Source organism: Pleurodeles waltl, chromosome 10, assembly GCF_031143425.1.
Source record: "Pleurodeles waltl isolate 20211129_DDA chromosome 10, aPleWal1.hap1.20221129, whole genome shotgun sequence".
NCBI classification, from domain to species: domain Eukaryota; kingdom Metazoa; phylum Chordata; class Amphibia; order Caudata; family Salamandridae; genus Pleurodeles; species Pleurodeles waltl.
The window spans coordinates 986,734,824-986,751,310 of record NC_090449.1 but is presented as its reverse complement, the minus strand read 5'-3'; the positions used below and the strand labels follow the sequence as shown (position 1 = coordinate 986,751,310).

At 40.8% G+C, this 16,487-nt stretch overlaps 1 protein-coding gene across 6 annotated transcripts in view; it reads left to right on the top strand.

The window, feature by feature from the left end:
* The window catches only part of PHF14 (PHD finger protein 14), a 791,087-nt gene that overhangs the window by 386,280 nt on the left and 388,320 nt on the right, over window positions 1-16,487 (top strand). For all 6 annotated transcript variants that reach the window (XM_069211832.1, XM_069211834.1, XM_069211833.1 and 3 more), the window contains exons 16-17: window positions 6,252-6,308; window positions 6,434-6,558. In XM_069211832.1, coding sequence (XP_069067933.1) covers window positions 6,252-6,308; window positions 6,434-6,558 — 182 coding nt within the window. The remainder of the gene's footprint in view (window positions 1-6,251; window positions 6,309-6,433; window positions 6,559-16,487) is intronic.

The window sequence follows — 16,487 nt, the reverse complement described above, 5'->3', positions numbered from 1 at the left end:
GAGGGACATGATAAGGTACAGAAAGGACTGACAGAGAAAGATAAGGTAGAAACAAGGAAAGAGAGTTACAGAGCTGAGGCAAAGACAGATGATGTGTGAGAAGCAAAGCGGACAGAGGAGAGATTAAGGCAGATCACACGGAAAAAGTGTAAAATTAGAAAGAGGAATGATGTGTAGAGAGAGAGAGTTGAGGTAGAAAGGGGATTGAGAGTGATAGATATAGACGTAGGCACAGAGAGTGATGGGATAGAAAGGAGAACGTTATGAGCGAGGGTTAGAAAGAATGAAGTTGAGTGAGGTATATTGAAACTAGGTGAGGTAGAGAGAGAGAAAGAAAGAAGGCACACGGTGCAGTAGAGATAGAGAGGTTAAGAGAGAGTAATGTAGAAGAGGCAAGGTTAAGTAAGGCAAAAAAAAATGACCCAAAGATTTTCTTTCAGTTTAGTTGCCACCAACTGCTTGAGAGTAAGGCTAGGCAGGCCATACATTTACACCAATGGCAGATTTATTACGTTTCGGCAGTTTCTGCGCTCTGCTATGTAAAGAGGAGAGAGCTTCATAGAGTCATATTTACTAAAAATGTCCTGGGGCTGTTCATTATCCACGCTCTGGCGCAAAAACAGGCCGCCTAGCGACGTGCATAACCTTTGCACCAAGAAGCAAAGGTGCATCCATGCTGTCTAACATATGATTTGCACAGGAAGCTTTATCTTCCAGCACAAATACCTCTGCATAGACAAATTCTAAACCATTCCACACATTTTATTTATAGTGTACTGTGCAACACACATGTACAACTGTGGACAACTTGTTTAATTAGACGTTATCTTTGATGCAAAGCCCAGTCTGGCCATATTAGTAGATTGCACTTTGCATTTAAAGCTATATGTGCTTGCACTGACTAGCCCAAGTTAGACCCAAGTAATGCGTCTTTGATGCAAAGAGGCCTAAAGTTGCCCAAAGCAGCGCATACCGTTTGCTCTTGAAAGTAAGTGCCCTTGTAAGAGCTCTTACTGCTTTGGGTGACTTTTTCCCCAACAAAGACTCTTAGTAAATGTTGCCCTAAATTTCTTTTATGCATGCACGATTGTCAAATAAGAAAAAAAGCTTTTATAGTGTGCAACAATGCAGTAATTTCGACTGTCTCAGTGAGCCATTTAGAAGGTGGGTGCCCTGAGCAATTACCCACTATGCCCACGCCTTAAAACCCCTCTGCATTTAGGTTTTAGAATGCAGTATGTTTCCTGGGTTGTTACGAACACGCTAGTGGAGGCATGGCTTGCAAGCTTTTGCCATCCTTTTCAGAGGACATGTGCAGCACAGGTGCTCAAACAGTAAAATATGCAGCAAACATACTTTTTTATAACTATGAATTCTGCTGCCTGTTCTATAGGCACTAAGGTCATTCTTAGACAGCATGCCTGTATGTGTTCAACTTCATTCTCAAGGGATGCCCAGACTTTCCTAATGGATTTAATGCATCTAGCCTCTTTGACAAGAAGTCTGATACCGTTTTTGTTCAATTTAAAGACAGTAAAGCTACAGCCTGCTCTCTGGGGTTTCTCTCCACTGCTTGCCAGTTGAGTTAACAATGTAGATAGTTCAGAGGTACTCAATGGGCCTCACATATTTGCTTTGACAATACACTCAGCCTATACACCAGCCCAGGCAGATTTTTCGCTTTGTCATGGGGAGAGTAAGTTCCAAGTAATAAGAACAGCAGCAGCAGCAAAACTCCTCCTACTCTTCATTTTGGACCCCAATTAGTATGAAAAGTCTAAGACTGATTCTGTATCACAGATTCGAGCATTTCTTAAGGAGAATTAAACATTGAACATTTCAAGTTTCTGCAGTTCATGGATCCAGTGAACTGGATGGCGTTCTTGAACCTTCAGGATGCATACTTTCATTTACCTGTTCTGTAGCCCAACAAGAAGTAGCTCTTCTGTATGTTAAGGTCAGACCGCTTCAGTTTTGCCATTCTGTACTTCAGACTGCATTGGCCTTCTAGGTTTCTTTGCAAAGCTCATATCAGTGGACTGGACACCTCTTTGTCATTCAGGAGTACATGTATTGCTCTGCCTTAGTGACTGGCTGATAAAGGTTCACTCGCTGCAACTTGTTTAAGCCCACCTACAAACAATTGCTGCTGTCTACCAATGGATTTTTCATCAATGAGACTAGATCTCACTTCCAGCAGCTGCTGAGGATTCCCTTTATCTGGCCCATCTGTACATAGGCGTTCCCCGCGCCCACTGCTAATCTTGAAGAAGCAGGCTATGATCCCAGTGTTTCAGGCTACAGCTTTTGATCTGGACTTAGTGGTTTTGAGGCTACTTGTACTTTTGGCACTGTGCCCTCTCATAGAATCTGTGGCAGCAGTGGGCCCAGCACTGGCGATGATGTTCAAATAGGAATGGGCATTTCTGACCATATGGCTCAGGAATGGTGATGCCAGGCTCCTCTGACTTGCTGCAGGCCACTTTCAAACCCCTTCCAGAGCTTATAGTAGTTACTGATCCGTCATCTTTGGGCTGGTTAGGTCATCCGAACAAAGAGGAGAGCTAAGGTCTATGGTCTCAGATGGAGCAGCACCACCACATACATTGTCTGATGCTGTAGGCCTTTCTGTCTTCAATCAAGTGCAGGTCCACGGGCTAATGGAGAAGAAAATCGCTATGTGATACTGCAACAAGCAAGGTGGAGCAGAATCAGTCTGGAGGCTCTGCGGCATTGGTAATGGCTGTCATTTTGCAGCATATTCAAGACTATCAACCTTCCAATTAGATCCCTCAGCATTAGGGCAAACGATCTCATCAGGCTGAGTGGCACCTGCATCTGTAAATTGCTCAAAGTATCTTCACTCAGTGAGGCTTACCCTTGATAGAGCCTTTCACAACTTCTGAAAGTACTCATTTTCCACCTTTTTGCATGCTGTTGTTTCCTCCTAATAGGTATCTAGGAGGTGGGACTGAGCACAACTGATACTAGTGACTGTGGATTGGGCCATGAGAGCCTAGTACTCTGAGCTGCTGACCATTAATCGTCTGCCCCCCCACTTTGATTTCCTGTTTGAGAGGACCTACCGTCCCAGGAGCAGAGAAGAGTACAGCACCCCAACCTCCACAATCTACACCTTCATGTGTGAAGATTGATGGGCCGGGATGCATCGTCTGAGGAGGTTAAAATCATTTTGTCTGCTCGCTGCCCCTCCAACAAATCAATTTATCCAGACTTCTGATCTAAGTTTACTTGGTGCGAGGACAAGCAGGTTGTAGCTCTAAAGGCTAAGATGTATGATACTCTTTTGTCTGTGTTATCTTTGGCCCAGTAAGGCATTTCTGTGGACACTGTCAAGGGTTACTATTATCCCCTCCACCTTTACTCAGTTTCCCCTTAAGGGTCACTATCATTGCCATGAGCCCTCATTATTCAAATCACCCATTGTTCATTTTTGGAAGGGCTTTCACATGTATTTGACTCTGCTGCCTCCATTGTACCACAGTGGGGCATCAATTGTGTTCTAATGGGTTTGTGCTCATTTTGAGCCTCTTTTCAGTTGTACTGTAGGACTTTTCACCTTAATGTGTTTCTCATTGCCATCTCTTCTACAATCGTGTCAGCAAGCTGCAGATTTTGTCAGTTCAGTCTCCATATGCTACATTGTTTTGTACAATATGGTGCTTAGGATTTGTGTATCCGCTCTCTCGAAAGTAATGTCAGCTTTCCATGTGGTTCCAGTCCATCATGCTTCCTGCATTCTTTACTCTGCCACATCCTTTTAAGGTGGAGGAGGGGCTAAATCATTTGGATCCAGGACACGCCTTTTATTTCTCCATAGGATAGGATGAAGCAGTACCTAAAGAATGAACAGCTTTTAGTCAGGTTCACTGGTGCAAAGAAATAAAAGGCACTCAGAAGCAAACCTTGCCCCGATGGCTTGTCCTTTTTCACAAAATGTTTATTGCCTACGCAAAGGGATCCTCCAGAGGTCCTCTCTGCTAATGTCATCAGAGCAAAGGTCGCGACCAATGCTTCAGCTCAGAACATTCCATTTGTGGACATCTTGAAGGCAGACACATGGGCATATGTATGTAGTTTTACAAGGCACTACTGCATAGATTCTCGAGTTCTCATAGTGGGTCCTTCTGCCCACTCAGTCCTGCAGAACTTTCTGATCTAAAGTCAAATTACTAGACCTGTTGAATAGCTTTTTTAGCCATGTTTTAGACATGTTGTTTAAGTTAGTAAGTCCTGCCGCTGTGCACGTTAACCCTGTTACATTTTATTCAGCATTGGTTTATTTTTCTACCAATAGTAACATTTGCGGTGCTGTTTCAATTTCTTTGTCTCATTTTACTTTCGCCTAGGAAAGCATTACGTTCTTAGTAGGACATTTATTTCCCTTTGTGCTTTCTCCAAGGCTACAGTCAGATAGGGTTGCTGACAAACGTGGTATGCTGTGCCTCCAACATTCACAGAAAACACACACTCATATGTGGGGACTATTTCTTAGATTATCAGCTGTTTTATTATAAAAACAACCCTTTGTCCCAGACACGTTAGAGGGAGATTACAAACAGATGACCACAACTGTATGCTGATTGCTTTGCTACAGCTACTCGCCTAGACGACCAAACCCCTGATCCACATGGGGACGGTCTCTCTCTAGACTCCAGGCTTCTTCTTCCAGGTATGAGGGATGATGTATCCCCAGGGGGGAAACCTGAAGTGCAGATTTGGCTTATGATGCTGTGCTCCAATATAGCATAGGTCGGAGAAATATATATCACTCCTAGTGACAGTATGCTAGGACTATTCTTGCGTTTTACCCTTGGTCACCTCTTTTTTATTGTGTTTTAGCATCCTAGTTACTGCAATACATGCCTTTTTATATAAGATGCAGTTATTTCAATAAATTCTTATTGAACTATATTCTGCCTCTGTTGTCTTTGCCTGTATGAGACCTTTGGTAACTGAGCGAAAGGGAAGGGATATGATCGACCACGATTCCTCTGAGGAGTCTTCCTTGTCATGCGCCCGGTTACAGCAATCATCTCGGCCAGAGATGAGGCGTTGCTAGTTAGCTGGAGAACCTGGATTAGGCCGACAGGTGTCATGTGGTGTGGAATCATACTTAGTACCCAACATCCATGTGATCCTGTCTCCCAAATCCAGTAGTCTCATTACCATAATGAGAACCCTGGCGACAGACCCACCTCTTTGAACGGGGCATTGCTTTGTTTTCCATTAGATGAATAATTTCTGTTCTTTTGGTATTGCTTTCCCTGTGGGAAACATTATCCAAGTGCTGATTCCTCAACTCCCACCTACCTCCTTTTTGTGTGAAGTGGGCTTTTGGTTGTTAAAAATGTTCCAAGTTAGCTTTTACACTCTGCCAGTGATAGGTTAATTCTTTTGATTATGCTCCATGTTCTTGTATGTAGAATGTCTATTGATTAAACGGATGACAGTGGGTATGCATGACTCTTAATGGAGCTCTGTGTCATGATGTTGAGAGATGGTACCACCCCTTGGCGCTATTCATGATTTTCCAGATCCAGCCTAAAGCCTCGAGAGATTTGTAAATTGAGGAATCTACAGTTGTAGTATCTGCCTGAAGGCGTGTTCCTGAATGTAAGTTACGTATTAATCACTACAATTCCCAGGATGCCCATGGATGCTGGTAATCGAATCACAGGTTTAGGATCTTTTCAGCTGTGGTTAGTTTTGAAAGCAGATTAGTTTTAAATAGCGCATGTGGTAAAGCTTCAGTTTCCTACGTGTGGATTGTTGGCGCATGATGTTCTTTAAGTAGATGACTTCAGGTCCCCTGAGAGATGACTTTAGGTAACCTCACAAAGAATCACTGGTAAAATTGTCATTCTTCGCTCAGACGAAGCATGATGAAGACAGTAAAACATTTCCTAATAGGGTAAGCATTCAAGTTGGTTTTGAAGTGGTTCGCAAAGAGTCCATTTTGTGGTCATCGGAGTATAAGTTGATGCATTCCCACTCTAACCCCCATGTTTTTGCCCATTAATATATTTCATATCTCATGCTTTTTGTTTGTTGGATGCCAACCTTAAAAATTAAATAGATGTAAAAATGTCCACCCCTTGTTATTTCCAATTATCGTTAATTTGTTATAAAAGCATGCTTTTGTTCGTCTAAATCAACAAGTTCATAGTAAGCATGATATAGTTATTTTGTCACAATTTCAACTTCTGACGTGTATTTTTTTTTTCTAGAGAACTAGAGGCCAAAAGCGAAAACGAAGCTTTGTACCTGAAGAAGAAAAACCTGAGGTTTGTGTAACAGACTTTCGGTGTTTCACTCAGATGTATAAAATGCATGCTTACATGATAAGTGTTGACACTAATACTGTCATTGACCAAAGAACTTTGTTTTACATCTCCTCTTGCAATGACAGGAGCGTGTTCACAGAGAAAGGCGGCAAAGGCATTCAATAGTGCTACAAAAGAAAATCAAGTCTGATGATCTGAGAACAGAATGCGCCACGTGTAAGGGCATTGGAGACAACGAGAACCTAGTCCGGTAAGTGAGACTCTTTACCATCCCTACAGGTGATTCAAATTCTACATCTTTCAGTTTTTTATCATGCCTGCAATGGGGCCAGTCACAGAACAGACAATTTTTAAACAAATATGGCTTGGGTGGAAATATCTTTTTGGCCATCAACATTTGCCTTATTTAATACTTTGTTATTGACAAGTTGTGTAATTTGATTTACTCCAAAAGTAAACAATCAAATTCTCTCTTGTGATTGTGGTATGTAGCTTGTCTGTTCTGTAGCAAGTCCAGCTAAGAAGGATAAAACAAATTGAGCGGTGTGCGGATCTAAAATAAATTCCCTTCAGTCAAATGAACAATGAAATCAGTGGCCTGTACCAAGCCGTATGATTAGAACATGGTGTGTATTTAAGGTCAATGCTCTGTTTTCTCTAAAGACCCTTGAGCACACAAACCAACAGGCCACACTAATTCTGTCCTTGTGATCTCTTTGTTTCAATCTTCTAGCCTTTCACCAACAGTTGTTAAGTCTCAGTGGCATTGTGCCTTCAACTTATTCAGGGCTAAAATTAAACATAATGCAGTTTACAAATATTGTTTCAATAGTCAGAATAACTAAATTAGTCCATGCACGAGTGCCATTAAAAATTCTTCACCACAGAACTCATACAAAACATTTAATATAGTCTTTAGACCAAGTGGTGCCCCACGGTTAGCCACCAATACATTTAATTAAACTAGATTCAAGAAAATCTTTGCGAAAAAAACACTGCCAGTGTGTGACCTCTTGGAAATTGGACCTCTCCAATACTAAATGAAAAATTCAATAAAACATATAATCCCACACCAATGTAGAGCCAAACTATACCAAGCCATCTGATAGAGACTTCTAACTGCAGATTCCTTCTCTTAGAAGTATCCCATGTGTCAGTCTGGACCTGAAAGGTTTTTCGTGAGCAGTACCTCTGTGTGCAGTTAGGTGGCATAGTTCGGCTGTTTGCGAAGCACCTTTTTGTCAGTATGGATCGATAAATAGGGTGGCTTAGATGACAAGGCCTGCAGCTCACTAACTCGTCGAGCAGATGTTAAAGCCACTTGGAAAACTGTTGTGAAGGTGAGCAACCAAAGGGGACAATTGTGAAGTGGCTCAAAGATAGCGCACATCAAGAAAGTGAGAACTAATTTCAAGTCCCACTGAGGCATGATAAAAGGAGGAGGAGGAAAAAGATTAACTAAACTTTTCAAGAATCTATAAACAGTAGGAGATTTGAGGGGATTGATCAGGCAATCTTAGGAATGCAGAGATAGCAGAAAGATAACCCTTTGAGGACTCAGAACAGAGCTCTCTGGCTGTGCTTTCAGTTCTCCCTTAATCTAAATGCAGGTTGCGTCTACGTGCTTTCCTTTATTTTAAACTCCAGTGCCTTTCTTGGTTGCTCTGAGCACAATACTGAAAGGTGGGGAGTCTGACACAATCTATCAATCTACAGTGCCAGCTTTATTTAGGCCTGGCGTGGTACAGCTCCTAATGCCATATGGTCAGCAGCTGGTGCAGCTCTAGAGGCCTTAGGATAAGCATCTGATGCAGTCCAGGTTCAGCTGCCAAACTAAAAAGTCATCTTAATCCACTAAGCCTACCAAAATGTTTGTTACTCTGTGGACCTAACTACTCCTCCCTCCTCCTCCTGGCTTAAGGTCGTGTTTGGAGGACCAGATCTCCAATCTATTTAACAGTACCAGCTATCACATATACCTTCATCCTGCTGGGAGCTACCCTCCTGCCATTGTCAAGGGGGCCCAGTACTCCTGTTAGAGATTGATCGCATCTATGATATGGTGCCAGCAACAACTATTCTACTGGAGCTTTTCCTATGCATTGAGGTCCAAGTTCACAAGCAGGTTTAGAATATCGTGAGAAAACCACTTTCTCAGCAGTAGTGTAGAATTCCTTATATGACAGCTACCAGAATGCAGAAGGTAGTGCAGTTTGTTCTCCATTAACCTGCACCAGATTCTGCCTTCTCCTTTGACACTACTGCTGCCGCCTACAGGGACAGTATATTGTTCAGGGGCAATGGCAGAACAGATGGCAGTACTCTGGTTTGGTAATGTTGGTGTCTCACCATAAGACTAAGGTACTTTGTGTTCCTACCAGGCTAGTACACTGAGGAAAGTATGCATCCTGTAAGTCACCTTAACAAATCCACTTATTTTGTTAAATTTTCAGGATGTAAGCCAAAGTCAACATCTTGAACTGTTGTAAGGGGAGGGACTGAATTATATCAGAGAAGCCTAAAATTTGATGAGCCCTCAATCCTTTTTCAGTGCAAAGAAATAATGGGAGTAGTGCGGCCAGCCAAAGTCACATGGCAGGAACTGTCTTGTGCTCCTAAAAAAAGAAGCCTCTCTACCTCTTGAAAACGTTGTTGGAATGCTGACTAGCTGGAGTATGTAGCCTGGATAGAGGCAGCACAATAAGCAGTAGAGTGAAACCATCTTTTATCACTGCAAGGACTAATGTATCAGTGGCTATTTGGATCCTGTGATGGTAGTGGAGGGAAACCCTTCCCCTCACTAGAACAGGTTGAGCCTCCTAAGACTACACTGAGGATAGTGGCTCATCCCAAAGAAAGTAGTTGGGACTCCCTTCCATCATTTGATTTCCAGCAAATGGCATGCTTGAACATCTACGGCATCTTTTCTTCCACTTCTCTTGCCTTGTAAATCCAAAATTGATTTTCAATGGAATTTAGAGCTGTTTTCCTCTGTTAAAATCACAGGCTTTGTCAGGAATTAAGAAGTTAAATAAAAGGAAAGATGTAACAGATGGCGCATTATTTAAGGCTAGAAACTTAACTAAATGTGTTAAACAATAACACTAATTAAAATTGACAATGATGGGAACAGTAAGAAACGTCGGTTTAAATAAAAGCAGCCTCTAGCATAGGTTAACCGTTCACTTCTGTGTAGGAAAGAAGCACGGACAACTCCAAAATGGAGGGTTGATAGCTTGCAGTTGGTTGAAGACAAAAACAAGACCTTGGAATATCAAAACACCAACCTTGTGGTCTTTTTTTATTGCAAACTAGCTGGTTTTCCCCAGAGACCTCTGACATTTTGGCAAAGACTAATACTTTTTGGATCCAGCAGTTAATGGGATTGTAACCAAGGGAAGGGCAGGTTGAAAACACAAGATAATGGTCACTCTACTTAAAGTGGGAAGAAAGGTGAATGGCCACATTGTGAACTCTTTATAGGAGGAAGAGAAGTAATTCAGATATATTTGATTAAAATGAGTCATTGGATTCCAGGTGCAGTTTGACTACTTTGCATAATTTACACTGAAGTGCTAATCAAAGGCAGGATAGAAGAAGAGTATACAGATAGAGCAGAGCGGCCCCATATATATCCTCATTCTGAGGTAGAAATTAAATTGAAGAGAGAGAAATGAGCTATGAAGTGGGCCTATGGAAGGAAAACTGTGTTGACAAATGACAGACTCTTAAGTGTGGGGCTAGGTTGTGCTGTAGTGGCTGGAAAACATCCATGCTTTGATAGCCTGGAATTGGGTATCTGGGTTTAGGAGCTGCTCCAGTATCCCAGTAAGATAAATGAAAAGCTTATCATCAGATTGGAAGTTATAAGTTATGAACAAAAAAGAAGCTATGACCAAGAAAAGAGAAGAACATATTTAGAATGGTATCAACCAAGTACATGATCACATATGTTCCAAAGATGGGAAAAGAACCCATGGATGATGAGTACCTTTGCCAATGGTAAATACAATTCATGTCAAAACTCGTATTATGTATTCATTGTCCCTTCAGCCATTTTGACAAAATGCTCTTGTTCAACTGTCTTGGCAAGGATCTAACTTACCCTCTGACCATAACTCACTAGATATAAGCCACCTGATTTGGAGATAGGAAAAGTACAACGCTCCCTTGACCAACATCAGAGATGAGGAACATTGCATGTTCTTTTTCCTCTAATGTGGATAATCTACGCCATTCGAATTTCTTAGTGTCAAATCTGTATTCTTGTCAAACCACTAGAGGACTGAAAGGGAACCATGAACTGCAGTATTAGAATCATCTACTCTAGACCCACCTGAAGCTTACGTTTCATAAAGCACATGCTTTTTACATGGTTGGGAGACCTGTCTCCAGTATAATTGATATAGCCAAGAAGGAGTAATGATACTGTAATAGAAGAAAGTCTATGGAGCACACCCAGCATTGAAATGGAATGGCAGACTGCGAGAGGTCAGGTCCGTAGACGAGAGAGTGGAAACTGTGCTGACTGGCATAATATGTAGTTCTCTTTCACTGCTCCGCAGAGTGGCAGCAGTACAGATGATGTGGTGAAAGTGTGCGAAAACGGTTAGTCTGCCTGTTGGAAGCAATTTAAGTAAAACAAGTACTTTTCCTATAGCTCGGACAGTGCAGCTCCCAGTGTTCACTTAGCATTTGTTTGTGTATACATGTGTGGTAGTGAAAGACAGGTGAAGCCTAAGGATACAGTAGAGGTTTGCCCATTTACAGTAGTCCTGCTCTTCCTGTAGTGATGCTTCCAAGAAACGGTGTTGCAAATGACTGAACTTCAGTGAGATGCAGGTAGAGAAGGATACGTGGGAAAATTAAACAATATTTATTTCCAGACTTGTAAGCTTCACCCCCAATCTTTCCATGTGCAACATGGCCAATCCAGGATGCTGAGTGGTAGACCTGCTGCAGGCACGGCTGTTATTAGGTTATCAAGGACAGTCACATCCGCCCTAGGTTCTTCAACGGAGATCATATTCCCTTCACATTAGCACCAATGATTGTAGTTATATAATCATTTAAAGCTGTGCTTCCCCTATCCTGCAGTGTTCAAGAGTTGTGAACTTGTGAACGTTTGGTCTTCAATTAAACAGGAGTCAGGGTTCAAAATGGTTCTGAGATCACGTAAGTATTGTATTAATCAAATCTTTACAATTCTGTTTAATTTGAAAAATTTCAAGATAACTTTACTAGACAGGGCACATGAAAAGTGAACAATGTTCATCTCTGCACAAGATAGCAGTTGTTGGCCAATCAGTTTGGAGTTGTAAATCTCAGGCCAGCCCACCCCACTCTGAACCGTTTAAGATAGCGTACCCCAGAGACGGGCCTGTTGTCTCCTAGGCATAGTATTTGCGTGTATTTGTACAGTTACCACCACACCTTATCAACACAGAGAATGGGACCTTGAGTTTCAGGCTTATGAGGATGCCCAACGGTTCCTGGCACTCAGTGGGGCCTCGCTCCCCAAGCTATAGCTATGCCTTGCCAATATTGGTGAATGCATGCACAACAGCTGGCTTAATTCTTACCAAAATAAGGTAGAGGTCAATCATTTTAGCTCAATGAAAAATTAGCTAATTTATTAACATATTCCTCAGCAGCTCTGGAAAAACATTTTGGGTGCTATTGAAGTTAAGAATCTAAGGGCCTATCTATTCAAGCATGTCTCCATGAACATCCGGATAGAATCTGTATTTAAAGATATGTAGATTCTATTTTCTGACCCCTTTTAGGAAAGTCATTTATTTTATTCCATCTATGCTACAATAATAGAAATAGAGCAGTAGTTAATGATTGACTGGCCTATGCCAATTCTCTTTATCTGGACCTTACAGAGAGTTGTTTTCACATATTGTGGGTTATTGTGGTCAGGTTTGCCATGGAGTGTGGGAGATAAGTTAAAGTATTTGATGTCCGGAGACAATTACATTTGCTAATTGCAGTGAGCCAGATTTATTTATAGGTGCTTCTGTGATTTTCATACGTGCATCCTTAGCCATGCTGTTGGATTATTGAAGGATATGACTTTGTGTCGCCAGCAACTGAAGATTCTCCTGTACTGTCCTTCTAAGATCAGTATGGTTTTGCTAGCTCTGTATGAGAACAAAACACTTCAGGCTTGATTTACTAAGATATTTTGCAGTTGAAGACTCTGATTCGCTAAATCAAAGAATTGGTGACTGAAAAATAGCTTTTTGGTATGTACTAACCCCAAATTGCGAGCCAGTAACATGTTACTGAATCACAAATTGGGTTTGCAAGGACATACCAAATCACTATTTATGAAGGGGTCTATTAAGGGAGACCCTTCCAAATAGTGATTTGCAGTGGGATGTATTAATGTTTTGCAACCAAAATCTGGTCAGAATACAATGTGCTACTGAATACACAAAGGTAGTTGTAATCCATTCACAAACGAGAATGAGTCCCCAAGAAGCTTCTTCTGCTTTGTGAATGTTGACATAAAATGCTTACACCTAACAACAACAAAAAGTTTGCATTTTTTCAAGCATCCAGTTAAGGGAAACTGCTGCATACTTTATTAAAATGCAATCACAGACATCGTGGTCACCATGTCTATGATGGTATTATGGTATTTCATCACAGTGAGTCACACTATGTGAACCTTGTGAATATTAAGAGGATAGGTTGGATTGTGACCCACTATAATTTGGAACTTTGCGACCCCATTTATTAATACATAGGTCAGTTCACAAAATTCCACACTAGCTGCAAAAATACTTGTCACAAATTGCGAACAATATTTTGTGAACAGTGTTATGTGCATCTGGCCCTTCTTTCTAAGGTTGTTTAGTTTTGTAGCATATTACTAACAGCATGGAAATCAAAACATCTAAGAATAGATCATTTTGTGGAAACATACCTGATTGATAAATTTGTTTTGGCCACTGCACGTTTTGTTGACAGTTGGTAGCTTCTGTGGGTGCTATCTTATAGTAAGCTTTGTAAGTGATATCAACAACATCTTTGTTTGCAAGTATGGTTTACTTTCAACATTATGTCAAAGGAGGCTTGCAAAGAGGCCCTCTCAAACAATAATCTTGTAGTGAGGCTGAATGTTGGCCAACAGGGTTATAAAGGCCTCAAGTCCTTTATATCTTCCATTCTAGTTATATGAAATCTCCAATATAACTCTCTGGGAGCCTGCTAAGTGCCATAAAACAGACAGAGTAGTGTGCGGAAGGATATCTACTATACATATCCTGGGATTAGCATGTTACTTGCCACCACAAATTTACCCAGATTGACTACTGATCTGCCAGCTATGACTTATTCAAGTATGGCGAGATCTGTTAAAGACTCTCGGCTCATAGGTAAACCAGAGGACCATAAATGACCAGTTTAGCTATTGGCAGCAGTCTGTAATGCCGTATTAGTGTGGTTTACTGAGTGCACTAGCGGAATACTGTATAAAATAGTAGGGTTTATCAGAGTTGGTTGAAGTGGAGGCAGAAAAGATGAGTTTTTACTGACCTCTTAGAGTGAAAAATTTGAGACATAGAATGAATATATGTGAGTGAATATATGTAGGCATTAAATGAATATGTATGAAACGGGTTGTCTAGGTGGTGTTATATGGTTTTCGCGTTGTTGCTGTTATGTTTTTCGATTTACATTTATCCAAGTGTGTTACAAACTCTACAAGTTCGAGAGATGATATGTCAGGATTCTTTTACTTCAGAGAACCATTTGTGATTTACTTAAAGGTGCTGTATTGTAGGAGCAGATACCGATTCCTCCATCTCAAAAATGATCCTTGCTATTGGACCGCTTGACAAAGTCCTGGACATAGTAGTGTATTACAATGCTGCAGTTTTTAATCCTATGTGTATCCCCTGTAGTCATCAAAACATGTACCATATGTCAGTATTTCTGACACTTGTCATCCATTCCGTACACCACTGTATTCTTATAGGTTGAGATGGTGGTTTAATCATGTACATCCGGGAATATGCATGCTCCTTTCTGACATGTCATTTAGAAAACTAACTAAATAGAACTGATGCAGTGCAACATGGGGCCTCCTTCATTATTTGCATTTTTAACTGTGGTGCTGCATTTGCTCATTAATGCAATTGTTTATGCAACTTGCAGAAAAGAGGTTTTAAGACAAGGATTTTCTCCACAAATTCTACACCTGCGGCCCAAAATGTATTTTTTTTAATTTTTTTTATCAGCACTAAATTGCATACGAGTGACATTTTGGTCTATAGTACACATGTTTTAGACCTTATCTGCCGTGGTATATTTTGCAGTTGCAAATATAAGTTGGAGCTTCACTTCAACACTGACCTGCATGAGCCTTGCTATGATTCTTCCTGAATCTAGAATTGCATGCTGCCCATCTATTTTAAGCTAGTACTACGCATACTGCCCTGCTGAAGCTCTGTTTCCTTGCACTGCATCTTACCTACTCTTTTTTTAAGCCCCTTGCTAGCCCAAAGACTGCACCCCTCACTGATGTATAGGGGGGGGGGAGGCGCCCAAGAAACTACTTTAAAATTGTAGGTGTGCTGGATGGTGGCTCTGCCTAATGAGCCTTTTGTTTTTCTTTTTGGGATCCCACTCCTCGTACTTTCATGGTACTGAGTAGCCATCCCAAGCTTGATGTTAGCACCACCCCTTTAGCATAATAGGTCACTGACTGACCCTGATTACGTCTTGCAAGATGCTTAACGCTCATCCAAAGTGGAGTAGTATTGGTTCCCTGCTTTAAAACATGAACCATGCTGGTTTTCTGGTCTTTGCAGTAATTTCTAATATTTGTAGATATCCTTGATGTCTTCGTTGTGGTTTCCCTACTAAATGAATGTTCTTTATGACCCTTTCTAACTGTTCTATTCAGAAGTTAATTTAACTTCCACAGATATGGTCAACATTTTGTAGAATATCTTGCTAGTGACCCATGAATGTGTTGCTATTAGGGGTTGAAAAGTGGTTTTGCATTAAAAAACAAAAAATACAACTTTTTTCTTAAATCCTTTTCCATGCATCAAACAATTATCACCTCAATTCTCGCTGATGTGCATTTCCTTGGCTTACTGTTAATATCACACTCTGCACAGCACAAGCTCTTGAGAGCTGTGTCCTCATGTGCAGTTCATCTCACCACCGTCCATGTGTGAATTGTTGTATTGTTTGAAATCGTTTTATCCTACTATTTTGTACTCTGTAAAACACTCCTTTGATCCATACACCACAGACACCAAATTGGGCAAACCATTGTTTGTAACTAGAATCAAATGCTCTAGCTCATTTCTCGTATATAGGGTGGATCCTTGATACAATAAAAATAAGCATCATCTGGCTGAACTCCACTCCCCATGCACTTGTAAAGGACAGTTTAGTTTCAACAGGCTGTAACAGTCAGTAGTGAGACAGAGAGCTTTTCAGCTTTATTAAGAAATAAACTTTATAGAAGATGAAGTTAACAGTTGAGGTCAAGAAGAAAAAGTAAGCATGAACAGTGAAATTATACATACAAAAGTTATTGAAAAATGCATTGGTAGTAAAAAAGAAGCAAACAAAGCTGAAATACTTAATAAAGAATAAGCTATTTTTGGATGTTTTTATTTTTTTGTGGAAGATTGAAACGGGAATAATCTATGGGAATTTGATATGCAGTACTATATGGTCGGTCAGCTAAAGGTGTATCGAAGTTAAAAGAATATAAGGTATAATATAGGAAAGAGAAACAAGGTGATGGATGAAAAAGGCAAGGGAGTTACAAAATCAAGAAGGTTTAAAAGTAGCAGGGTCTGAAACAGGATGGATGACAATATGTTGTGAGAGATTGCCATATAAGTTCTCTGTTATGAAGTCCAAGTATGGAAATTTTATATGCTCGTTCAAGGTGATGATGGTAGAAAACAGCATACCACCATGCCTTAATGGATGTATTTGATGTGTTTTTCCAGTTATCAGGGATTTGTTGCTAGGCTGTAGTGAGCAAAAGATCAAGTAATTGTTTGTTGTGATGAGAGAGGTGACAACCTTCCTCTAAGGAGCCTAGAAAATGTCTAATAACTTTGATTGGAATCAAGCTATGAAAAATCCAATTAATTTGTCTCCAGGCACTCTGCCAAAATGTAAAGTAACAGGGCA